This window comes from Adiantum capillus-veneris, chromosome 21 (assembly GCF_014529385.1).
Source record: "Adiantum capillus-veneris isolate H3 chromosome 21, ASM1452938v2, whole genome shotgun sequence".
NCBI lineage: Eukaryota > Viridiplantae > Streptophyta > Polypodiopsida > Polypodiales > Pteridaceae > Adiantum > Adiantum capillus-veneris.
In genome coordinates, this window is record NC_140951.1 from 140096712 (window position 1) to 140122253 (window position 25542).

Genomic DNA, 25542 nt, shown 5'->3' on the forward strand with positions numbered 1-25542 from the left:
CTTGTATTTTCCCAAGGATAGGTTGCTTTTCTTGGGTTTGACTCTAAGGAATACCTTATCTCCTTCTTCAAAAGTTCGATCTGATCTCCTCTTATCCGCATAATGTTTTTGTCTGTCTTGAACAACTTGAATATCCTTACAAATCTCTTTGTTTGGGCTTCCATATCTTTGAGTATTTGCTTTGAGGTCTCCACCTTAATAGTATGATCTGAGAAATTTAACACAACTAAACATTTCTGACCGTACAAAGCTTTGAATGGGGACATGCCTATGCTTCTACGTGGTGAGACGAATTATAGGCATATTCTACCATATGGAGATATTGAATCCACTTTCTTGGTTCCTGTGAGAACAATAAGCCCTAAGAATATCCTCGATCACCTTGTTTACTCTTTGAGAGTCTGACCATCTTTCTGAGGATGATATGCTATGCTAAAACTTAGTTGTGTTTCAATAACTTGAAAGAGAGAGGTCCAAAACTTTAGGGTAAATTTTGCATCTCTCTTACTGACAATTCTCTTTGGTAGACCATGGTGTCTAAAGACATCCTTAATGAATATTCTACTGATATTAGAAGCATTGAAGGTAGGATTTACGGGCATCAAGAGAGCTACCTTAGTGAGCATATCATCAACCAAAAATATTGAATCATAGCCTTCAATTGTGGGTAATCCAATGACAAATTCATACTAATACATTCCCATTTCATTTGGGGTATATCAAGGGGTTGGAGTTGTCTGAGTATCACTCAGCCTTAATCAGTTGGCATACGAGACATTTCTTCTCATAGCGAAGAACATCCCCCTTCATACCTGGCCAAAAGTAGCTTCTCTTAACAACATTTAGGGTCTTTGCATACCCAGGGTGTCTTGATGTTGGGCTATCGTAATCCTCAAATAAGATTGCTTTCTTCAGTGTTGGGCCCTTAGGTACATAAAGTCTTTGTTAATAATAAAGATATCCCTCGAAAAGACAGGAATCCCTTGTTGGAATGTGTGTTGCTTTAAGCATCTTGCCTTTTTGAATCTACAAGGATAATTGTTGATACTTTGAATCTTTTAGAGATGTTTCCTTAATCCTTTCCCATATAGAATTATTAGGTATAGAGATAGCATTAAGATTTTTTTTCTGACTAAGCCCATCTGCAACCACATTAGCCTTCCCAGATCTATATTTTATATCCAAGAGATGTTCTTGAAGAAGTTCAATCCATCTCCTTTGCCTCATGTTGAGGTTCGGCTACATAAAGATCCACTTCAAGCTTTTATGATCAGTGAGGACTAATTGAAATTTACGAATGAGAAGATAATGTCTCCATAACTTTAATGCATGGATGATTGCTAAGAGTTCCAAGTCATAAGTAGGGTAATTTTTCTTATGGTTCCTGAGCTTTTGAGAAGTATAGGCTAATCGAGACCAACCATCCATTGACATGGAAACTTGAGCCAATCCCCACTTTCCAACCCCCACACTCACATTTTTAATCTTGTTTGTAATTACTACCACTTGGTTTTTTATAACATAAAGTTCCTTCTTAAGTTCCCTTTACAAATTCCTTAAGACAGTCCTTTAAACAATATCACTCGGCAGTAAAACGATCTTTCGTAGAAGAAAAACAACATACGACTCTTCTTCATTAAAATATCCAAACCTCAAGAGTTCACTTCTCTTGGCGAGAGTCTATTGCTCCCGGTGTCTTTGGCTGCCCATACAACCAAATTGTCTTGCAATCTAGGCACAAACACTCACTTCTACAATCTGGGCACAAACCCGTAGGAACTATCTTGCAATCTAGGCACAAACCCGCAAGATACTCCGTTAAGCCCTCCTCCCTAGATATCAAAGGGAGTTTTGACTATATTTGTACAAAACTTTGAATGAAAAAGGTTTGAGAGTTTTTCTACTAGGCAAACATTTCTTTCCTATGATAAAAAAGTCTACTTTCCAAACAATCCTTTACTACAAAGAAAATCATAAAAGAAAACATATGCCGTAGTTTGCAATGGTTTTTGCTCCATTTGAGCTTGTTTTTTCTTTTCCTACTTCATCGTCGATGCAATGCATGCAATTCATAACTTAATTATTATAACCTTTTCTAGTGTAAGATCGGTGCCTATCAAGTTTGACGGCACATCCTCCATTGCAATCATTTTTCCCTTATCGGCTTCCAGACTAGTGTCAGCCTCATCAAAGTGAGTCTTGCTAACAAGTTCTTTTTGCGGCCATCTCACCACTAATAATTAAGTCAAAAATACATAAGAACTAATTGTGCTTTAGAGTTATTGATCCCTCAAAGCTATGATGGAGTAATCATCAAGGCTAGTAGCCACAACAGTTGAGTTCCTCTTTTGAGTGTGTGTCGAAATGAGTGAGAAAAACTCCTTTTATAGAATTTTGGTGATTCCTTGTAAGGTTTCCTGTTTCCAAAACCTTAAAGATTGTATAGAGCTTAATCATACTGACATGATGATTGAAAAAGCAATGTAGAATTGTCCGACCATGGCAAATATTGGTATTTTTGGAACCGTAATCATGACTTTACTATGGTTAGAAATTTTCAGAACTGAATTCCGATAAAAACTGACACAGTTATGGCCACTAAAAGTTTATACTGTTGACTTTATTAATTAAATAAATTATTACGTCTTAGTAATCATTGTTGTAAAAGACTTTTTTCATAAACCCTCTAGATATTTACAAATATTTACAAATATTTCAAAATTAAGCATGTAATGGGTCAGAAAAATAGCAGGGTCAATTTGGAGCATCTAGGGGCTATGTGGAGCAATGATGAGCCTGCCTAGGAGAGATTAAACAGCAAGTGGCACTAGGGGGAGGCTGGGGTGCCTAGGAGAGATTAAACAGCAAGTGGCACTAGGGGGAGGCTAGGGGTTGCCTTGAAGTGCAAGAAACTCTCAAAAACAACCTATGAACCCTAAAAAGCTATAAATAGGTCCCCTCTCTCCACAATTGAACATAGACTCGGAGTCCTGGTCATTTCTCTCTCACATAGAAAGAACTCTACTCAAAAATCACTAGAGAGCAAAAACTCTAGCTGATTATCCACGATAATTAGCTTAATCCCTTTTTAATTAAAAAAATTATGCTCTATTTTCTTAATTAGTTGAATTAACTAAGAAGAGTAAACTTATTTACTATCTAAATTACTCTCTTAATTCTTAATATTCTGCTCATTACTTAGGGATATTAATCTAATTAGTATTAACCCATATTAGGACTGAAATTAATCTTTTTGGTCTTAATTAAGGATAATTATACTTATTAAACTTAGATTAGTATGACATAATTATCAAAGCTGGATTAGACTATCAAGAAGCTAAGATAATTATCTCTTAATTTTTGAATAGTTTTTGTAATTAATTAAGTAGAAATTAGCTATTTTTAATCAAAAATTGATGAGAAACCAACTTAATTAGCTCAAAAATTCTTAAAATCACAATTCAAAACCACTACTAGGAAGCTGGGATAATTAGGCCATGCACAGAAAGTTAGTTTAGCTAATTAATTAGGCTAAAATTGTCTATTTTTAAGCACAAATTGAAGGGGGAAATTAGTTAACACACTTAAATAATTACACAAAAATTATCAAAGCTAGGAAACCTTGTTAGGAAGCCAAGCGAAGTCATGCACAAAATTAGTTTAGCTAATCAATAAAGCTAAAATTATCTATTTTTAAGCATAAATTGAAGGGGGAAATTAACTAAGTCACTTAGATCATTATATTGTGATTATCAAAGCTGGAAACTATTGCTAGCAAGCCAAGATAATTAGGCCATGAACAAAAAGTTAGTTTAGCTAATTAATAAGGCTGAAATTTCTTGTTTTGAAGCATAAATTGAAGGGGAAAATTAGCTACATCACTTAGATAATTATACAATAATTACCAAATCTAGAAATCATTATTATAAGACAGACATAATTAGGCCTTGTACAAAAAATTAGTTTAGATAATTAATTAGGCTAAAATTATATGTTTTTATGCATAAATTGAAGGAGGAAATTAGCTAAATCACTTAGATAATTATACAATAATTATTAAAGCTAGATATAACTATTGGAAAGTTGAGATAATTAGGCTATGTGAAAAAAACGAGTTAGCTAATTAATTAGGCAAAAAATGTCTATTTTTCAACATAAATTGAAGGAAGAAATTAATTAAATTACTTAGATAATTACACAGTAATGACAAAAGCTAGAAATCATTGTTAGGAAGCTACGATAGTTAGGCTATGCACAAAATAATTAGTCTAGCTAATTATTAAGGCTAAAATTGTGTGTTTTTAAGCATATATTGAAGAAAAAAACTACCTAAACTACTTAGCTAATTATATATTAATTATCATACCTATAAATCACTATTAAAACGTTGAGATAATTAGGCCATGAACAAAAAATTATTTTAGTTAATTAAGTATGCTAAAATTATCTATTTTTAAACATAAATTGAATGGAGACATTAGTAAATCGTGTTAGATAATTAGGTGCTAATTAGCAAAGTTAGATTACATGATAAAGATGCCGTGATGATTATCTTAAGGTTAGAAAATTATTATAGTTATTTATCTATGTCAAATTATACTAATTTTAGCTCAAAATTAAAGAGGAAAATTAGTAAATCATGTTAGATAATTGAATGCTATTTATGAGAGTTAGAATACATAATCAAAAAGCCATGATATTTAACTTAAGGTTAGAAAATTAGTTTAGATATTTATCTAAGACAAATTATACTAATTCTAGCTAAACATTAAAGGAAAAAATTAGTAAATAATGTTAAATAAATACATGCTATTTCTGAGAGTTAGATTACATGATAAAAAAGTTATGATAATTATCATAAGGTTATAAATCAATATAGATATTTATCTAAGTCAAATTATACTAATTCTAGCTAAAAATTAAAGAGAGAAACTAGTAAATCATGTTAGGATGATTACATGCTATTTATCAAAGTTAAATTACATGATAAAAAATCTGTGATAATTATCTTAAGGTTAGAAAATTAATATAGATTTTTATCTAAGTCAAATTATACTAATTCTAGCTGAAAATTAAAGGGGGAAAGTAGTAAATTATGTTAGATAATAGGTGATAATTATCAAAGTTATTTTACATGATGAAGAAGCCGTGATAATTATCTTAAGGTTAGGAAATTAATATAAATATTTATTTAAGTCAAATTGGACTAGCTAAAAATTCAAGATGAAAATTAGATAATTAAGTTGAAAAATTAAAAGATAAATAGAAAAGATAAAAAAATATCATTATCTACTTGTGATAATTATACTATAGTTAATTAGTTAGTTTAGAAAATTATAATTGGCCAAAAGTCCTATTTTTAACAAAAGATTAATTAAAATAAACAGATTTTGCAGTCAAAAGTTTCTAGGAAAATTACAGTAAGTGTAAACCAATGATATAAAGTTAAAGAAATTAAATATTTAAGAGAAAGTAAATAGAATAAATATTAAGCTCAAAATAAACAAATTCCAAGCTAAAAATTTGATGGAAAAATTATGAAAAAGATATGAAAATTATAAAAAATGTAGGAGATCTTAGAAAACCCTTAGGGACGCTTTGGAAAAAGTTTTCATACCTATATAGGCAAATAAGAAATTATTAGGTAAAGAATTTATCAATGAAGACTATAAATTTAACCTTGATTAGGTTACGATTGAATACGAAGGTTAAGTCTAGCTTTCAGATAATTCACCTAATGATTAGACGTCCTTTTTTATAAGGATAAGAAGTTATGACACCCAAAAAGACCCGAGCAAATCCTACATCTGATGATGAGGGTAGAGCTCCAAGGAACTAGAGCGTCACACGATGACGAAGCCGGGCTTAGTCATAGGTCTACTGATGAGAGTGTACAGGCCACAGTACTACAACAAATGCTTGATCAGTCCCAAGTTGGTCTTCGTTTATAATTAAGTTTAAATAATTCAAGTTTTTCTTAAGTATTAACATTGCATACAAAAAAGAGGAGTAAGGAATTAGGAAATGTGAAACTAGCTTAAAAATTGAAGACACCTTCCAAGAAACCAACATGCATTTGTTTGTAAATTAGGAAAGAAATGTTTGGATTAGCTAGATTAAACTAGAAAAGATATGTTTGATCGTCCTTAAGACAACTTGTCTCAAGACACCTCCGACTCCTTGGTATATTTTGATGAATAATGATGGCTTTCTAGCCACGGATAAGTAGGTTACCCCCATGAACGATGAGTTTCTACTCCGTGTCATTTCTTGATGATTCTACATAAGTTAAGATACCGTTTTTATCTGAGGGGAGCCGCCTGGTTGTATGGGCAACTGGTTTGGTGTATGGGCACCTCGAACCTTGGGTGGGGGTTTATCCACCCCGGATTGTAAACAAGGAATGGGTGCCGTTTTTTCACCCTCAGGTGGTATTGAGACAAGAAGACTAGTCATGGTTATTATAGACAATGTTTTGATTCATAGTATCCTGTCTTAAGTTTAAAGATGTCTGTTTGCTAAAATAATGCTTTTCAATGCTGTCTTTAATACTTGATTGAAGGAATTACCGTGACGAAAAGTTAAAAGAAACCATTATTTTAAATGTTAAAACAATGTGATAGTAATTAGAAAACAAAGGAATCATGTGTGAGTGCGGGGTGTTAAGTGGGGATTGACTAAGGTTATCAATCATGAACGGGTGGACCTGATTAGTCAGGTAACTATCCATCCCTGCGCACTAAAAATGTTTAGAAAACTTCTTCACTTGAAAGAGGAGTCCAGCGGCTGTGCCCTCACATCTGTTAGGGGGAAAAAAGCGTTGGTTGAGGATACCTTAGCCCAATTTGTGGAAGTTTTAGGGCCGAAATAGTTTTGAACTTTTAATATGTTGTCCTGTTTCCGCTACGAGACAGGACTAGGTCTTCTTCTAAGGCTATAGACCCAAGCCATAGTTAATGGTAAAGGTCTATTCCTTGGATTTTTCTTGTTTAGAGACTCTGATTTTTTATTAGGCCTAGAGACGTGTCAAGGCCCCATCCCAATTTTGGTATTGGTGGGGTGGGGATATCACATTGGTGGGGTGGGGATATCACATTCCTTGTCTCCCAAGGTTGCCCAAACCTCCCTATTGCTATTACCAGGTGGAGATAAGTCACAAGTTTCATTACTTGCCAATGAAGGTGTCAAGTGATCACTCCCTAAGCCTTTTATACCAATTTTGGGTACTACACCTCATGTAATCCCATGCTTAGAGTCGGTCTTTCCAAAAGAGATGGGTCCATGGTTATGGTTCATTCTATGGGCATCCATGGACATACACGTGCATACCTTAGAACTGTGAATTAATTCCATTAACATTAGGATAATGATTAATTAAATAGAGTGAGCTTACCTGAAAGTTGCTTGTAAAAGACAAGCTTGAGGACAAAGAACTAAGGTGTTAGATGCACACATCTGCTATATTTAGCAGTTTTTGGAGTAAAAAGCTATTTTTATGAAAATTCAGGTTGGGGTAGATTCAGATGAGACAATCGCATCCAAATAGGTGCAAGCACCTCAAAACTTACTATTTTAGGATAAAAGAGACAAAAAGTTAAAAAGGTTTCATTTTTGGAAAGCCTACATTAATAGATACATCAACAACTCATCGGAGGTGAAAAAGAGATAATAATAGAAAAATTTTATGTATGATCAAAATGGACAATCTCATTTCATTTATGGGAGTTGTTAGTAGATATATGTAAAATCCAGGCAAGAAACATTGGGAGGAAATGAAAGGGGTTATGTGATATTTAAATGGTACAAAAGACATGTGCATTTGACTTGGAAGAAAGGAAGCATGTGTAATGGTTTACATGGATGCAGATTATGCAGGAGACTTGGACAAGAGAAAGTCCACTTCAGGCTAAGTTTTTGAATTCACTGGAGGTGCAGTTTCATGGTGATCTCAGTTTCAAGATTGTGTTACCTTATCTACTACAAACGTTGAATATGTTGCAGCTTCAGAAGCTTGCAAGGAAGCTATATGACTTGGGTGGCTGGTGGGAGACTTGGGAATCAATGTTGAGATGACTGTGTTACATTGTGATAGCCAAAGTGCTATACAATTGACAAAGAATCCAGTGTTTCATGCAAAGACAAAGCATGTGGATGTGAAGTATCACTTCATTTGTGAGGTGCTTGAGGACAAGTGATTGCAGCTTGCCAAGATTCACACCACTGAGAATCCTGTTGATCTTCTAACAAAGGGCTTACCTTCAGATCAGTTGCACATTGTCAAGCACTCATGGTCATTGGGTAGATGATCATGGTCATTGTCTACCTGTATTGTATGTATATATACATTGTCACCCCAGCTTAAAGGCACATTCTCCTTTAAGTGGGAGGTTTTTGGGGTGGTAATGCCCAATGTGCCACGCCTAAGTGTTGGGCGGCCAGAGACTAACCAAGAGCTAAAATTGACCATTGATTCTACATAAGACAATAAGGACTCATATTTTGTGTTAGGAGTCCACCCAAACCTATGTCTCCTCTCTTCTTCCCTCTTTTCCATTGCTTCACACACACACACGCGCGCACGCTCTTGCACGTGTACTTCAAAACTCATAATGCCCAAAACTTGTGTTGAAAGCTGTTTTTGGAATATCCTTCTTTTTATCCCAACTTTGTAATAGCCTAACCTAAGATCAATCTTAGTGAAATGTTTGCACCACCGAGTCGATCAAGTAGCTCTTCTATGCCAGGGAAGGGATACTTGTTCAAGAGAAACATTCATTTCTTGTTGCAAAACCTCTCCCTAGTGAGGATGATACTTGCAAGGATGGACTATGAAATAAACAAAATGTGAAACATTTCAAACAACTAAAGAGGCCCTAGCAAAGTATGGAGAAAATTCACACATCATTTTGATCATCCAAGCTCAATAATTTGACCCTTTTATATGTGTGAAAGGAGATGAGATTGTTTATTGTTGGCACTAGATTTTTCTACATGGACCATCACAATGAATCTATTTAAAAATAACATCTACAATGCCCTTGAAAGATAATAGATTCTCTTTCATCAAATTGTCCATTTGCAATACCGATCCCAAGCTGCATCAGAAGAAATAGGTTGTCAATTGTGAACGGCCACCATACACACAATTTGTGGCTAGTCATAACTAGGAACGTGACACACACACACATACAATTGTTTTGCAAATAGACTTATGATATCCTATTGAGACTATTTTTTTCTTAGACGCAACCTACATGAATCTTCACCTTGTTAAAAAAACCTTTAAGAAATACACAAGACTTCATAATAAAGTCTGCAATATAGGGTTGCTAAACTTAAATCTCCTTTATTCTCCATAGCAATGTGTAGTACTACCCTTGAGTCATTTTATAAGTTAAATCATTCTCATTCAACGAAAAATTAACTACAACATGTTTACTTTAACTTGAGCTATTTTGAATTGATTGGCAATAAATATATAGAACGATCATTTTATAAAGATTGAACTTGAGTTGAAAAAACTTTCAATTTTTTTTATACATGTGCTTCTTACCATTCTAATGTCAAGGTGACTTGGCTTTAGGAATTTTGAAGAGATGGCATGTTAAGGTGCACCTTCTTTAAACGGAAACCTTCTAGTTATGATACCATGTAAAGAGATAGAAGGCTCTTGCAAGCATATACACACACTCAATCAAGAAAGCAAACAATGGAGATGGAATTTTAAAGCTTCTATTTCTTCTTCACTACCCAAAAGGATGATAAGGTTTACAAAACATAACTAGGAAATACAACATCATAAAAAATTGCAACAATCAATGTGAACATCTACTCAGTGAGCTAGCAAGATAAGTGGCCATTACTCTCAATAGGAAGACCATGTTGGTAGTTCAGGTGTAGTACTAGTTACAATGATCTTTTTGTCCAATACCTTGCAGCTCGGGGGTCCACTGTATATTCATGTTAATGATTATACATGATCCTCATGTCCACTAACTTGTTCCTCGGGGGTCCGCTATATAATCATGCTAATGTACCACATGAGTTCACCAGGAGGGGTTTTTTATATTTGAAAACCTTGCATAATAGTCAATTGAGTAATCCTTTGTGAGGCCTTGGGCACTAAAACATGTTTCTCCTCCTAGCCACTTGCCCTTTTTATAGGCAACCCCCGATCTTTGGTAGACTAAACCCTTGGTGGCCTTGATTACTCTCCCCTTGAAGAAGTGTTTTTGTCCTAAAAAACAAAAGTGGGAATTTTTTTTGTAAGAAAGCTAATGTTTTTCCAAGTGGCACCTTCGTCAGGTAGATTTTTCCACTTGACTAATGCTTGTAGACGCTCAGATGACGCATAAGCAAAATTATGATGGTTGAGAATGCACTTAGGATCATGTGGTTGGGTTGACTGTTCAATGAAATCAACCAAAATCTGTTGGTCAATGACATTGTTGTCTCTATGCAAGTGTTTATGTAAGCAATTTAAAAAAAAAACCCGGATGAATACAAGAGTGCACAAGTAAAGAGAGTTTGTAAGCCATATCTCTAACTCAGTTGAGTACCTTAAAATGCCCACAATATCTTGGAGATAATCTTGGTGTAAGCCCAATTTTTAGGCCCTATGGTCGACCAACTTTGCATGCACAATCATTGCCCACCCCCTAGTCGAACATTTATGTTCAATCACAACCATGCTTTACTATTCTACAAACTGCACACACTGGCACAGACTGTCAAAAAACCAAAACAATATATACAAAGATTTATTCTATCCTATTGTCAAACCTTAAAGTGGGTTGCCTCAACCCCTGCATCACATAGCCTCCTAGCACCCCTAACCACTAGAGTCACCTTCAAAACTCACACGACTCACATGCAAACCATCATTTTGCACACCACCGCACACCCTTTGAATGTTCTAGCACACGAAAAAATATCTCTTCCCTTTCGTGAAGCTTACTTGGTGGTGATGTTTCTCATCAGCGTGCTTTTTGTATCTATTATGTGCTCATCAAACATTTGACGAGCAAATTTCAACAAATCCATGTGATCTTGGAGAAAATCCTTGACTTGCTGAAGTTTCTCAATTGCCAACCCCAATGTAACTGGAGATCTAAATTACAAACCATACATAAGCATGCAAGGACTAAACCAAATCATCATATGATTTACATTATTATAAGAAAACTTTAGAATAGGGAGATAATATTCCCAATGAAATTGCTTTTTGTTAACGTATGCCCTTAGTGTATCCTCTATCTAGCACTTGATTAACATGTTCAGTCTGTGGTGACCATCCATTTTTGCATGATTTGCAGTACTGATGTTGAGTTGTGTGTCTAATCATTTAAACACAACCCTCTAGAAACGATTGTTGAACTTGGAATCACGATCACTCACAATATTGTTGGGAAATCTGTATAGTTTAGACACATTGTCAATAACTAACTTTGTTAAATGTGGAGTTTTAATCGTTAACTTGGTTGGAATAAATTTGCAAGTTAGTTAACTCCCATACCGAGTCATGACCTTTTACAGTGGTTGGTAAACCCACAATAAAATCCATAGAGATACTTTTTGGTTTACCATTGGGAATATCCAAAAGATGTATGAGATATCCTACTTTCAGGCACTCAACGTTAGATTTTTGACAATGCAAAACATAGTCTTGAACATACCCATATAAACTTGTCTATGAAAACTATCGTCGTACAAGTGCATAAATTTTTTTAATGACAGGGTGCCCTGCACTAGGACATTCATAAAGAATTTTTCACCGAATGTCCCCATCCATCGATACACAAACCCTCCCCCTTGTGGAGTAGGTATCCATCATCTATGAAAAAATTCTTCCATCTGTGCAGCCCATCACTCGAAAGAGGAGAACTCGGTGTGGAGGAAAAAGGCACACTGCCAGCATTTAGAGTGAGAAGGATCTCTCTTTTTCAGATGGCAACACACTTTGGAGTATGTTTCATCATGCTCATATTTTCCCTTTAAAGATTTCAAAAACTCACTTTGAAGCTCTATAAAGAGAAGAGAGTTGATCTCAGGCATACGACTAAGAGCATCAGCTATCACATTGTATTGTCCTTTACGATACCGGAGTTTTGCATCATATTTCTAAAGAATCTCAACCCGCCTAGCCTTTCAACCCTTTAAATCAATTTGTTGTGTTAATCATTTTATACTTTCATGGTCAAACACAATCTCAAATTGAGCCCCATACAAATAATGTCACCACGTTTTCAAAGCAGACACTATTGCATAGAGTTATCTTTTGTAAGCAAAGTAATTTTGCTTTGCAAAATCAAGTTTCTTGCTTTCAAATGCAATTGGCCTTCCCTCTTGCAGAATGATTGCTCCAATAGCACGATCGTTGATTATTAGCATCCATTTCTAGCATCCATCGTTGATTATTAGCATCCATTTCTAGCACGAATGATTTCACAAGATCTACAATAGCTAAAATAGGAGTTGTAGCTAATGTGACCTTGAGACCATCAAAACTTTTCCATTGAGATTCTCCCACTGAAAGTTTTTTCCCTTAGCTTTGAGTTGGTCCACCATCGTCGGTAAAACCTACAAATCCCAAGAAAATATGAATCTCTTCTAGATTTTTGGGAGAAGGACATCACCAAATAGCATCCACTTTAAATTGATCCATATGAAAATTGGTAGCCGAAATTACATGTCCCAAATAGCAAATCTCATCTTTGAGAAAATCATACTTGGACTCCTTGGCATATAACTTGTTTTGCCATAGTAAGTCAAACACCTGCTTCAGATGTTGTAAGTGCTCTTCCTCAGAGACACTATACACTAGGATGTCATCACGCAAAACGATAACAAACTTGTCCAAATATGGTTTCAAGGCACTATCCATAAGCATTATGAAAGTAGTTGGTGTATTGGGATTAGGAAGGTGATTAACGTTTTGATGAGTAGGTGCATACCATGTGTACAAGAATGGTGGGTGTGTAACAGAGGTGTAAGAGTGGTCAAAGGACACACTTTTTCCCCCAAAAAGGAGGTGGAAGAATTTTATGATCTTTTACCTTCCATAACTCCTACATACAATCTCAGATTTGAGTGGAGATTATAGATCTCCGATCTACATGCAAAGCTCTTTCCGTAGATATGTTACATGATATGGTCTTACCTACTAGCCTTTAAATTTTATTTTGGGGCAAAAATTTGAATTCAATTAAACTAGCCATGTTTTCTCTTTAAATTCAAAAGATGTCCTTTGATTGCTTTCTTAATATTAAAGGTTTGAATCTCTTAAACAGCCAAATAAAAAGGCCCTCCTAGATCTTATTCTCTTCTTGATGTTTGGAAAACAGTTTTGGATATATTAGCAAGCCTAATGCGAACTTGATGGTACCCTGACCGCAAATCTATCTTGTAAAGATACAAACATGGGTGATTTTGTCAAATAACTCATCCATTCAAAATAGGGATAATTGTTCTTAACAATTATCGTGTTCAAGCCACGATAAAATATGCACATGTGTATACTATTGTCCTTTTTCTTCACGAGAAAAATGGGAGAGGCCCATGCTGAAGAACTGGGTTGAATGAACCCTCTACTGAGGTAGTTAGCAAGATGACTTTCACCTCAATAGCCTCAGAATGGCTCATTTTCTAAGGTGGTTTACCAATGGATTTACTACTTATAACCACGTCGATGCCGTGTTGCACAGAACGTATTGACGATAACCTTGGTGATAAATCATCTGGAAATACATTCTTGTATTCCATTAATAATATTTTTTATTATTAGCAATATTTGCTTATTATGGTGATAGAGAAGTAGCTAGTGGTGGAAAAGAAGAGAGAGGAAAATGTGACATTGAGGAATTATCATATATTAAAACAATATCAATATTTTACACACAAAAATGACACAAGAAGTAGCACAAAAAGAGTTCTTCTATCTCATCTAGAGAAGAGCTTCATAAGATCGGATGTGCATATAAGTGGTGAGGAAGGAACATTCTTTTCTCCCAACAACAACAAGTGCATATCATTGGATTGGAAAACATCAAATTAGTATGCTAATAGATACGCTTTAATGAGAATCCTAACCTGTATAACCACTCCCGACTTAGTACCACATTTGCATGTTCCATATTCATGACTTGGAAATTCAAGGATATATATTATCCCTTGAATCTCCAACATTATCATACACCTCGATATCGTGGTTGTTAATCATAGCTACCTTGTAGCCGTGGAAAGTAGGGATTTGGGGCAAATTGAGCTGTTTCACTAACTTATAGTTGATGAAATTGTGCAAAGCACCATCATCTACCAAGATTCTCACCTTGTGACCTTGGATAAACCCATGCATACACACCAACTCGTGTGGACCAAAGGTCGATTTCCATATGGAGGTCACAATACATTCCTTGTACACCGCTTTGGTGTGTATGTTTTCCACATTGAAAAAGCAAGAAGATGAGTCGAGAAGAAGCAATTGCACCATGTGCACTGGTTTCTCTTTACCTTGGGCAACAAATTTTCACTTGGGACAATCCTTTTTGCCATGTCCACTTCCTAAACAGACATAGCTTTTTCTTCTTTGCTTTCTCAAACTCTTCACTAGACAGATGGCCCCTAGGTCCATTGGCTTCTTGTAGCTTTTACAAAATTTATCTTATTATGCCAATGAGATGCTTGTACATTTGCATGTGAAGTGTTAGACATGGGTGTGTTATGCAATGCTTTTTCATCGGGACGTAATGTATATCCACATGCACTATAGCTTCCTCAAGCGTCTTGGGGTCATGGGTTTTAGCATGCTTCTTAAGCTCTTGTGTTAACCCACGGATGAACCCACGCACCTCTGATGAAAGACATCTAGACCCTCTAGTTTGAGAATCACATCACGATAGTGTAAGATATACTCTAACGGTGTCTTATGCTGATGTATAGAGCACTTGTTCCATGCAATCCAATTTATGTCCGCTTCATTGGTAGACATAAATTCTTTTCTGAACACATCCTTGAAGGCCACCCATGTCTGTGGTATGATGCCCTTTTTCTTAAGATGCATCCACCATTTATATCCCTTTTTCTCTAATGTTAGACTTGTTTGCAGTGCTTTGACTGCATCGAGAGTGTGTCTAAGATTGTGAATAGCATCTCATTATTGTAGGAATATGCTCACAATATCTTTGTTGTGCTCCTTCTGCTCTTCTCAAAAAATTGGTGACTTTGTCATCCGCCTCTTTTTGAGAGAGAAGTCATCCACAACTTTGGTATTTTTTAACAAGTCATCCACCTCTTTTTGAGAGAGAAGGGTCAACCCTTATATATCGGGCCTTGCTCTTGCAAACCAGGGGTATTTATTCCTGGCACGGGTGCCAAAGAAACCCTAGTCTACTCATCAACTGGGCCCTTTGCCGACGATTGCACGAATTACACAAGCATATCAAACATTTTTCTCACATTCACATTCAATTGTGTAAAATTGGACTCTAAAACAGACGTGTGTTTGCACGGTCCTAAATTCTTGCATATCAAGCAGTTCTATGCTATCTTCCAGGTAGTTGCCACACAGGCATCCTCTGAGAGAGTAACTGACTGCAGGGCAACATGAGGCAAAACTAGTCTAGGGTTTTCAAAATGAAAACTATGATGCATGTTGATATCTGAATCCATGGTGTAACATAATGTGCAAGCAAGAAAAGATGACTACCTTGTTTTAAAGATCCTTGGGCAAAAATAAAGAATGACCATATGTGAGAAACCGCAATAGAAAAATCGATTAGCCTTGCTAGATTGAAGTTGCCAATGTCGATGAAGAAAGTCACAGTTTGCTTTTTGTCCAGCAAAAACTTGCTTAATATCCCTAAAAATCCGTTGGAATTGACCTTGTCAATTCTAATGTATAAGGATCCTTCAATCCCGATACATCAAGGAGATTGTGCTTGCTTATGTTTAGTGGTCATTGACTTATAAAAGCACTCATTGAAATAGAGAGATCCATGGTCAACGAGTTCTATAATTCTGCAGCTCAAAAAATACTTTAGTAGGGTCAGGTATCGGGTGTCGGTTCCCTTCTCTCGCAGAGCCTCTACTAAGAACTTTTTCACCACATGAATGATGGGGGGTGTGCTAGCACGCTTTCTTAATTGAAATGGGGTTAATTGTGGCCTCCTTGGGCACCCACCCTCTGAAAAGATTCAACTCCATGCATAGTGGGTGAATTTACTAATACAGCATCGCATGCACAAAATTAAGAGTAAAGTAGATTAACAAGAAAGAAATCTAATTCGATCAAAAGAATCAAGAGTTACATGGGCATAGCAAGGCTAAGAACCTCATGACCATCAACGCTACAAAGAGCAAAGCTCACCTAAGAATGCCTTATCTTTTAGCATGGGCTACTTTTATAGGCATGGACTCCAAACATTTTTACAATAGAATTAAATTAAGCCCTTTAGTCTATAGCTTAATACAATCTGGAACTCAAATGAGCCCAATAACCTATACACATTAAGTAGGAAAGATTATGATGCACATCATTCGCTTGTGCACAATTGGTGACGTGTTAGCCGATGTTAACACCACACTTGCCATAAAGTGCCCTGATCACCTCCAATATACGACAAAGCTACCATTCCCAACACTCGCTCACTTTCCACTCTTTTGTTTGGTGCCACCATTTAGCATTCGCAACTTGCCATCAATCCATTAGCCCCTCAACCTAATCATCCAATGCTAGCAAGTCCAACTCTACCTACTGCAAGTACATTTTAGCTCCGTTAGAGTAGCTGAGGACTTGCCAACGCATTTCTTTTTTGCATGCACCTTGCTTGCCATTTGTCGCCATACTCACTAGCCCATCAAAAGAGCTTGCTCACTAACTCCACTCTGCTACCCACAGACTATTGGTCACTTCACCTATTGAGGCCTCCAATTAGCCGCACCATATCCACCTCTACATAGTGCTATCCCACATTGGCTAGTAGTAATCTCAATTCGGTGCTCTAGAGTCTTGCCTCGCAAACTCTATGTATAGGCTCTCGAGTTGACCCCATTGCATGCATGGTCTTCAGCTGGGCCCCGTTCACATGTCATGTCATCCCGAGGAAAAGACCCTCTTGGTACCCGCTAACCCAAGACACCGGTCTTACATGTTGCCCCAAGAAGCCCAGCTATCGAAAATTTCCAAGGTGTCAACAAAAAAAAAAAGACCATAGCGTGACGATTACAAGGCTCTTACTCAAAGTGGGGCATCTTTGTCCTTGCATTCAATTTCTACTCTACTTTATGGAATTGTTCGAATGGCTAGCACTAGTATTACTTCAGATTCAAAGTCGAAAGACTCGCCCAAATCAACTGGACACAAGCCCAAGAATTCAAGGCAACAACACTGACTGTATTAGTGAGACAAATTTATCCCACGACGACAACCAAATTAAAAGCGGATGCAACATTGGAATCGTTGACCTCCCATTACTCCATCAATGCCGAACTGTGAATCTAACGAAGAAGTCAGTGAAAATAACCTCGACCAAGCAAATTGAGCCTACACACAAAGCTTGGTGAATAAAGTCTTAGGATTTTGACCCGTTTTAACCAATCTGTGTGTATGCTACCCTCTGTGTGTGTGGGAGAGGATTGTGAGTCCCTCCATCTACTTTTGTTCCACGGGAGGCTTGTGTGTGCCTCCACTCTATTGTTTGAGGGGAGGCAATCGTGAAATGTGAGTGCTATTTCGTGTATCCAAAACCCACAAAGGGGAGGATTGTTAGGATTGCGGGTTTTGTACCAACTCAAGTAAAACGCCTCTCCTTGTGCTACGCTACATGTGTGTGTTGTGTGTTGCTTACCATGTGCCAGCCTATATGAGGAATCATGCGCTAACCAAGTTATCCACAGTGTATCAATTCTTTGTGGCCTATGTATCTCTATGTAAAAGCACTCATTGAACAAACTTCCATCTAAATCAAGAATCTATTCTTGCATCTACATCTGATTATCCTTCTTGAGTTGTGTTGATAGTTAGTTAACATATTGTAATTATGAATGGCTCCTAGTGTTATCCACCTTAAATCCTACATTCCTAAGTCTCAGAAATTTTCTTAGAAAGCTCACAGTTGAGGCGTACGATGCCTAGGATATTCCATTTATGCATCACTAATATCAGAGCAGGAATGGTTTGATGCTTTCTTTGTCACTTGTTTGCAGTTTACCAAGAACAGATAAGTCCAATTTGACTTCTTTTAGTTGATGTTCCTTATCAAAAGAACGATTTAGTTACAAAAAGCAATGTGATTATTTAATCAACATCCCTAGTGCTTATTACTCAATTACGATAGCTAGGACTGCTTATTTGACTGGTGGTACAAGCAACTCTGAAAGAAATAATTGAAGGGCTCGGCATATGTTTCTACAAATTTCATGCCTTCTCAGAATACAATTTTCTGAGTAAATTACATGGAAAATATACATCAATGTCCCCAATGTCACACATTATACAACAAGAATAATTGTTATACATTATACACCAAGAATAATTCTACACATTTACAGTTTCCAGTGTTGTTCACAGGATCTTGGGAAACTGAAAACCGGATAGCTACGGTGGAGATCATAATCCAACAATGGCAAATAAAGAGTGCTTTACCACAGGAACGCAGCACAAAAGTGAGCAGAATATGCCGGTCAGAGCGTAGGCGATCGCACAAAAAGGTAAAGCCTCTGGTTCCTTTGCAGATAAGGCCGCTGTCCCTAATCCATGTGCACTGAAAACACAAACGATAACCTTAATCATTCATGACATTGTTGACTTGATTTTGCTCACGGGAAAGTGAGATTATCATGGTGCAGCTTATATGAAAAAATGGACCCAATATGAAAACCCTTCTAAACAAACCCTAAACCCTTGCATACCTTACCTTTCCTACTTAAAGCTCTTTATTCTTAAAGAGAACAATCTTTTTTCACCCTTCCCAAGATTTTCTCCCTAAATTTTGGACCACTAAATGGTCATCCTCCATCCGGCTTACAGTAATAGAAAATCTCTTAAATCTCAAACCCCCAGCAACAATCCACATCTATCCTCTTTACTTAGAAGCATGAATTGACCAAACCATTTTCAACTATAAAACTTCCATGCTATTTGTAAACACCACTGATGAGCAATAAAATGCGAAACAAATTTGGTGTCTACTTGTTATCCTCTCTTTGCTCATATTTCATGCTTTAAATAACAAAGGAACAATCATAAAGCTTCCTATAAAGTTTTGATTTATGCCCCATTTGGTGTCCCCTGCCAGTCTAATCTGCATAGACTCACCCGTGGTGATTAGCCTAAAATAAGAGAATGACTCTTTCTACAAGAGATACCTAGTTGAAAGTCAATAACAGGTTTTGCCAGAGGATCTTTTGGATGGAAGAAGCCAACATAATGAGTCAGATCCAAAGCACAAAGAAAATCTTTTGTCCCTACCTTGATGCTGTCGCCATACCACGAGCTATGGGGTCCTTCCAGCCAAGCTTGTCCATGAGTGTTTGTGCAAAATTTGCCCCAACCAGGCCAGTCAAAACGACTACTGCTGCTGTAACAGAAGTGTTTGTAACTGTGTACAATCCAACAGAGCAGGAAACAGCCCATCAATTCTTGCATCAATTGACCAAATGGCATCACACACTGAAGCAAAGTGAGCAGGACAAAAAGTAAATAGATTTGGGTGGGGGGTAGTCCTTTACCTTCAAACAGGCCAGCAATGCTCAGAGCTAAAGCAACAGTTATGCACCGTGGAACAATAGCAATAGTGAGAGAAGGATCTAGGCCCACAAGACGGCCCACAGCAGCTGTTGAGTAGAGTGAAAACACCGAGGACACAATCACAGCAGAGAATATTTCAGCTGCATGTCTTTTTACGAGCTGCTTGATAGAAAACCCACAAAAGCATTGATCAGAAGAGATTTGTTTTTTATCCAACATAGTAATAAAATACAGCGCCTCATACTTTTCTCTGTTTGAACATTGAGAAAGCAAACGAAAGAATGACAGATCCAAGCATCCCCATAAGCACATCACCAGCACCTAGAAGTGCCGCACTTTTTGTCAAGTAAGCTCCTGCAATAAAAATTGCACCAGTAACCCAAGGGAAGCAGGTGGCTTTGACCACATAGAATTTGTATATACACCTGCATGTGCATGCAAGCTCACAGGAAATACACACCGTCAACTATGAAAAAGAGGTTATTGAAGCCATACTTCGTGACTAACCTAGAGCTGTATTAAGCCCCAACCCACTAAAAAATCCGTAAGCAAATGCAGCTAGGTCTGCAGAAACTGCACAAGCTATTATAGGATGAAAGACCTTCTTTACTGCGGGAGGAAGACTGCAAAAATACAAAGTTCTTCCCGTTAAGAGCTAGAATGCTTTTCGGAAAAAATTATCGCAGAAAACATTGGATGAAGAGTGTATCACTTGTTTAAAAACCACCCACTTACTTGGAACCAACAATATAGCCAAGGACAGTTGCTGCAAGGAAGAAGGGCAAGACTGTAGATGGAACTGAACCAAGGGCAGTTGGTGAAACAATAGCCAGGGTGAAAGAAGCAGCCAATACAATTGCCCAGCCCCAGAGTTCATTCCTCGAAAATGGAGCAGGTTTTGGCATTGGTTCTGCTGGTATCATCTCTGTCTTTACAACACTACGAACCACAAGTGCTGTGTAACCCGCAACAGCAAGAGATGCCGCCCATCCTCCCACTGAGTGTTCAACAGCATTCAATCTTGGATAAGAAAAGAGAGGAAAGATGTGTCTGTATTTGGTGTGTAATTGAATGTATGTGTTTGCATCAGTACACAAAAAGCAACTTGGGTTATGTCATTGTCTAAGCAGCATAAATGCACTTGGGGAGAAGGCATATGCTTATTCATGTGTATACACGTGCCTCTTAAGCATGTTTCTGCTTGAATGCAAGCTCGCAAGTCCATGGGAGAAGGAAGGAAGGATGGGCATGCTATGGACCAAAACCAGGGCTGTTTACTTGTGTGTGTGCAAGCATCCAAGTGAGAATGTGAGTGTATGTGCGGGCATGCATGCATGTGGCCACCCATGATGCCGATCCTCAACTCATGATAAATGTCACTATCAAAACTTCAAAGAGTGAGGGCTGCACTCAGCACCTTGCAAGTTTATTGCTGATGCCAATACAGCTAACACCTATATTCGACCTAACTGTCATGAAGAACTTTGAAATGAAATCCTTGTGCAGAAAAAGGTGGACCGTCTGAGTACACTTTTAGTATCACCTGTAACATCAGAGGCTTAAAAAGGTGCAACGATGTACCCAAAATGGCAACAATCTTCGCAGCTGAAGCTGTCGGAATTCCCTTCACAGCCAGTGGAAGAACAACCAGTGATGGAACATAAAAGAGTGGAAGCCACCTCTGAATAAAAAGTGTAGCTGGTGCAAAGAAGTCAATTATGGCTGCCCCTGCCTCTGGGTTTGATAAATCCAAGACTACCAGCAAGCTGAAAATGCTGAACATTCCAAAAAGTGCACTTGGAAAGCGGATAGCCGCAGCAGTGAAGCCCTTCTTGAGAAGGTTGTCCATAGCAATAAATGATCCCAGAGCTAAGGCCAAATGCACTGCATCTTTTATCTACAAAATCAAGGCCAAATGCACTGCATCTCTCTCTCTCTCTCTCTCTCTCTCTCTCTCTCTCTCTCTCTCTCTCTCTCCCCCAAAGTGTTGTTAGCGATTATGGCAAGTATTGTATGTCTCAACTGCGCGGTGATGTACAGCACGCAAGGGACACCTGTCAAAGATTGATGCATATGGCTAATTCCTCCACGCTTTCGGAAACTGAACTTAATGCATTAATTTCAGCCCGTACTACTATACGACATAACGATGAGCAGAAATTGGCTAAACGGCAGAGGCGTGCAAGGCGACATGCTTTTGTTGATAAAGGATGTGCTTCCAGACAGTTTTTCAAGCACTTACATAATGCTCGTGGCTCTAAGGATATCAAAAGAGTTAAGCTTTCTCGAGTGTGTGTGTGGGTGTGTCCTAATAAGAAGAGGAAAATGGTATAGCCTTTCTTTCACCCAAGTGTGATAGATTGGTTATGCCATTTTATTGAATAACAGGTCTTGAGTTCAACTCTCCTCGTCGGATAGATCTTTAAGGTCTCTTGGGATAGTTTCCTACGACGTTAAAATTCTCTTCTTCTCGGGTGTGTGCAATAAGAAGAGGAAAATGATATAACCTTATTATCACCCAAGTGTGGTAGATTGGCTATGCCATTTCCCTCTTGAATAACAGGCCTTGAGTTCAACTCTCCTCGTCGGATAGATTTTTTGTTTTGTTTTAGGAGTCGGGTTTGAACTTTGGGCACTCTCGTCCGTTCCCCTCATACAACAAAAAAATGCACAAGAACGACCAAGACTATGCACCCAAGCTCCTAGGGCAGACGCTTTTGTCACTAGTTTCCTCTAGACTACGTGAGGCTTTGCTTCCCCAAGAGGCGAAGATATCTCACTCTTAGGGCAATGCCCTTGAGAGACCCATCTTGCTGACTAGTGACGGGCGTGACAGCGACCAAGTACCTCTGTTTAGAGGCCCAGGTACATCCCTAAGAGTGTAGATAATCTTGGCCTCTTGGGGAAGCAAAGACTCACGTAGTCTAGAGGAAACTAGTGACAAAAGCGTCTACCCTAGAAGCTTGGGTGCATAGTTTCGGTTGTTCTTGTGCATTTTTTTGTTGTATGAGGGGACGATCGAGAGTGCCCAAAGTTCAAACCCGACTGCAAGACTTGCTTTGGTCTTCCCTTTGGAGTTTTCTCCTCCAGGTAACTTATCGCTCACCTCGCTAAACTGCCCTTGTAACCCGATGGTTTTCCCCTAGGAAATGCCATATCCACTTGGCAGGGCGTCAGCTCATAGGTGGCGTCCGCTAAGGTTGGTGGTGTCTCCCTTTGCACCTCCCAACCCCTGTTTGGCGAGGTTGAACACCCCCCCCCCCCCCCCCCCCCCCCGCACAGGGGCAGTGGCTCTTGTAGCTCATTTGGCTTCTCTTGGGGAGAATGACCCCATTTCCCTCTAAAGGGATCGGATTGTAAAATAGGAGCATAGGAAGGAAGGCGTTATCCTTCCATCCACCTATGCAGAGCACCCAAGTACCGGGGTACAACCTCACCAAGGAACTTCGCCATAGGGACGTGCCCTATAGTTTTGTTCCTCGAGTGCGGATCACGGCGTACCCAGAAGGGCAGCCGCTTCCCGCGAGCCTCCCCACCAAGGAGGATAATGGTCACTTCTTCAAGGTCCAACGGCGGGTCGATATCGTTGAAGGTGGAGCTGAACCAACACCCCCTAGAATCATCAATCGGCGAGTAAGACACCAGCAAATGCTTAAGCGAACGACCCTCTAACTGGGAGCACAGTGAGTAAATACTGTGTCCGCACCTCCAACTATGCGCCACTTTAAGTCCACCTACTCTCGCGAGAGCCAGCCCTCTCTCCTCCTTCCTATTCACTACAGTGCTCCTATTGAGTTGCAGAAGCAGATATCCACGTGTTTGTTCATAGCCGGTGTCGCAAATTGCTGACATGTCAAGCCACTGAAGAACGGAGCCACTATGCAGATCTCGGCTCAGGGGCCTGAACCCTAAGAATAAGCAGACGAAGAAGAAGTTCCTACCAACTTATGGGACCCCGTCCGATGGGGCCCAAGTGACACAAGAGAATAAAAAAGAGCAAGACCCACACACACACACAAAGGTTTGCGCAGAAACTGATGACGTGGTAGCTATAAGGACAACCTAGATTTTGCGCTCTCTGCTGACGTGGCAGCCGGTACGGATTTCTGCGTTTCACGCTAACAGCCTGTGCAGATTTCCGTGATTTGTGCTGGTTGATTTTCAATGCCAGCTTTTGGGCCAGTTGTTTTTGAGTTTGAAGCTTTTCACTGTAACTGTTTTTAATGGCCAAGGGCTCATTCTCTGGCACTCTTTTGGGAGAAGGTGCAGAGCATAGAGTACCGGCTTGTATTGTGTTGATGCAATATAACGAAATACCAAAAGAGGCGCCAAGGTTTGGGGCCAATACTCTCTGGGGTGGAATTCCGCCACTCCATGTCGCGTGTCGTCTTTCTCTTTCAGTTCAATTGAAGTGCTAAAAGTCTGTTCAGTCTGTTCTTTTCTATTGACATGTGGTGCCCATCTTGTGACAGTCGGTTGTCTTATAGGGCTTCAATGCCACGCACGAATGCCTCTCGTCCCACTTGTCCCATGCGTGGTAGCGAACTGAGCTAAAGTCAACCGCAGGGATATAAATATTCATCAAATTCTGGGTTCTCGTAGTCCAAGTCCACCTCTTGAACGGGTGGTTCTTACGCTTCTTGTTTACCAAGGAGCCTATCCAGGTGGATGAAACTGGGCAGTACTTGTGAAAAGCCATTGCTTGTTGTCCCCCACAGAATGCAAGTACGAGTGGGATGTTAAACCTGTGATGGAGAGTTGTCGTCCCTACAAAGGTCGACCTTGCTCCCTTACCGAGTAACATTCACATCCTGGTGGCGACGAGGCGCTGCAAAGAGTGAAGAGCACGCTGATTGAGGGCCCCCATAATTTCAGCCCCATAACAAATCACTAGGTACATGCACGCCTTGAAAACAATTAGTCGAGACCAGATGGGGATGGCTCGGTTTGCCAGTAGATGCTGGCATGCGAATAGGCTTTTCTTACCTTTGTCCGCTCGCTCCTTGACGATGCGTTCAATGGAAAAGGTCGAGTCTACATCGATGCCAAGGTACTAGTACGTTTCACCTACTACAACCATCTCCCCTCCCAAAAGAAAGGTCCTGTAGGCCTCCATGGAACATCGTGACCATGCATTTATCAATTCCAAAGGTCATCCCCTAGGTCTTGGCCCATTCACTTACCTTGTCCAGGCTCGTTTGTAGGCTTTCAGGAGAGTCAGCAAGCAGAACCAGATCATCGGCAAAAGGAATCCCTTAATTCTCTCGAGGAAGTTAGGTATTTCTTGGCCCCATGTTTCCCCATCTGCATCCAAAATATCATTTATATATATGTTAAAGAGAAAAAGTGATCCCGGGAAACCTTGGCGGACTCCCCGCTGCACCGGAATCGAATCCGACAGCTGCTCCATGTGTCGGACTTTAACAGAGGTGGACCTGTAGAGACGCCTCGTGCGGTACTGTTGTCACAAACTGCTGACGTGTCAAAGCCCTGAAGAATGGAGCCAACTTGTAGATCCCAGCCGAGAAGCCTAAACCCTAAGAAGAACAAGTAACAGAAGAAGAAGTCCTACCAAATTATGGGGACCCTGTCCGATGGGGCCCCAGTGACATAAAGGAATTGAAATAAAGCAGAACCCACCAATACACAGCTCGGATTTTTCGTCAATTGCTGACGTGGCAAAACTGTACCGATTTCCGCGTTTCATGCGGACAGTGCTCACGTGGTAGATTTTCGCAAAACGCGCTAATAGTGCTAACGTGACAGTTGTACGGATTTCCGTGATTTACGCTGGCAGC

At 38.9% G+C, this 25542-nt stretch overlaps 1 protein-coding gene across 1 annotated transcript in view; it reads right to left on the reverse strand.

Annotated features, from left to right (window-relative positions):
* Positions 1-18357: 18357 nt before the first annotated feature.
* Positions 18358-25542, reverse strand: part of LOC147431835 (plastidal glycolate/glycerate translocator 1, chloroplastic) — an 85778-nt gene continuing 78593 nt past the window's right edge. Inside the window, exons 2-8 of the mRNA XM_086494306.1 lie at positions 21326-21641; positions 20480-20741; positions 20252-20367; positions 19989-20098; positions 19726-19903; positions 19466-19595; positions 18358-18758 (exon numbers count right to left, since the gene is read on the reverse strand). Coding sequence (XP_086350432.1) covers positions 18605-18758; positions 19466-19595; positions 19726-19903; positions 19989-20098; positions 20252-20367; positions 20480-20741; positions 21326-21641 — 1266 coding nt within the window. The 3' untranslated portion in view covers positions 18358-18604. The remainder of the gene's footprint in view (positions 18759-19465; positions 19596-19725; positions 19904-19988; positions 20099-20251; positions 20368-20479; positions 20742-21325; positions 21642-25542) is intronic.